General features: G+C 36.5%; 1 protein-coding gene across 1 annotated transcript; it reads left to right on the forward strand.

Annotated features, from left to right (window-relative positions):
• The first annotated feature begins 1,123 nt into the window (after positions 1-1,123).
• Positions 1,124-1,756, forward strand: LOC107624174 (uncharacterized). The gene has a single exon (XM_016326651.3). It carries the CDS (start codon positions 1,197-1,199, stop codon positions 1,560-1,562), a length of 366 nt encoding a protein of 121 aa, XP_016182137.1. The 5' UTR covers positions 1,124-1,196; the 3' UTR covers positions 1,563-1,756.
• Positions 1,757-2,055: the final 299 nt, after the last annotated feature.

The following is a 2,055-nucleotide window of genomic DNA, read 5'->3' on the forward strand; positions in this document are numbered from 1 at the left end:
AATTTAAATTGAACACTTCGATTTATAACAAAAAATAAAAAAGTCATGTTTTATGAAAATGTATCCTTTAATTTGTGTACTATAAAATTTTAAAATTTAATTTCTATAAAATCGGACCATCTAATTTTTTTTTACAAATTTTATTAGCACTCTAATAAGACGGTTTGATTTATTAATTATAATTAAAAAAATTACACTCTATATTAGAAAAAAACATGCAAGCTATCCATTTCTATGGATAACACATTTTTTTTTTATCTATTTCTAAAACATTAATCCGAAAACGTCCAACACAATATTTTTTAGGGATTTATTTAAATTTAGGTGTTGTCTTCCGTGCTTAATTTTTACACTACATAATACAAATACAAAAAATAAAATCCACACTTTCTTCTTTCATCTTTTAAGTAAGTTAAACACCAATTCTTTAGGCACCAAATAACTCTCCTTAAATTTACACTTAAAAAAAGAAGGCGTGGAGCGTGGTCATTGGGCACGTGTTGACCACAATCTTGGCAGTGTCATACCAAAACCCACATGATTACACGAGGCATATAGAAAAAAGAAAGGGTATGACACTATCACCCTCAAATAGAATCAAGGAATAAATCTTATGATAAAATCAAAATGGGTGGTGGAATAGTATTATTCCCTATATGAAATCAAAAATTGTCAACAATGCATTCATTCACAGAAATTAGAACGTGGAATACATTGAGGAAGACATGGCAATTTGTCATCAATTCCCCCCTTCACCACGGAAACTTCTTCCAAAGTTGCCAAGTTGCCATCCTCCCTTGATATTTGATAAAAAGACGAACTCTGCATGTCAATTCCCAATTTCCCATAGATCTCGACCTTGTCCAATAGCTCTTATCTTCTTTGTCACGTTTTCATCCCCCAAAAAGGCCTAATAAAAAGCCCAGGCCCAATAAGACACGTTCCAGGTCAATAACACGCAAGGCCCCTTCTTTAATCCGTCAAACTCGAAAAAAAAGGTCATAAAAAAAGCGTGTTTGAGTGAACCCCACACCGGCCAACGCTCTTTCCATGTAAGAATGCCACGTGCCCAATCTTATCCTCTTCCTCTTATCAGGCTATAAAAGCGCACGGCATGAGGCAGTTGAAGCCTAGAACAGTTACCAACAAATACAAATCCCTAAACAGAAAAAAAGCACACAGATCAAATTCCCAAAATGGCAGCCACCGTGACTCCTATTCGCGCTGTTGGAATCCAAGCAAGTGCCGCCTCCGACCTCCGTAAATCCGATCCCGACCGCCGAAGAAGCTCCAACGCCAACTGGTGGACCCCGCTGTTCGGTTGGTCCTCCGAACCTGATTACATTGATACAAACAACAAAGCAACCAGTCGGTCGGATTCGAACCTGGCGGTGGCGGAGGCGAAGTCTTCGAGACCACGGTTCGCCGGCGGGTTCACGGAGGAGAAGGCGAGGCAGCTCCGTATGATGACGACGGGGACAGAGACCTTTCACGACACCATGTATCATTCCGCCATCGCTTCTCGGCTCGCTTCCGATTTCAATCTCTCCTCCGAACAGTGACTTCTCCGGCGCTGGCATCAACTTATCCTCCTTTTTTTCCTGTCCTTTTTTTTTTTGAATTTGTGGATCTGTCAGGTTTTAGTGTTGACGCATGGTGATGAACCGAACTGTTTTAGATAATTGTAGAATTTGATGTTAATGGTGTATATACTAAGGATCTTATGATTATAATTATAAATGCAGTAATTTGATAATTGTCGAATGCTTATTGATTAGAGCATCAAGCGTAGTGTAGCTCGCATCGCATGTCAGCGTTATCCATTTTCTAAAATAGTCGGTGCGTCAGATCTGACGCAAACGTCTAGTTAGCTGACAACAATTGGGTAAACCTTAGAAATAATAATAATAATAATAATAATAATTATTATTATTATTATTATTATTATTATTATTATTATTAGAATTTAACTAATATGTACCTAAAGACATATAATAAATTTATTAAAAATTTTAAATATTTTTATTTAGTCCATATAAAATAAATATATTAAAA

The sequence above is a fragment of the Arachis ipaensis genome, chromosome B10 (assembly GCF_059453495.1).
Source record: "Arachis ipaensis isolate K30076 ecotype BB chromosome B10, ASM5945349v1, whole genome shotgun sequence".
Classification (NCBI taxonomy): domain Eukaryota; kingdom Viridiplantae; phylum Streptophyta; class Magnoliopsida; order Fabales; family Fabaceae; genus Arachis; species Arachis ipaensis.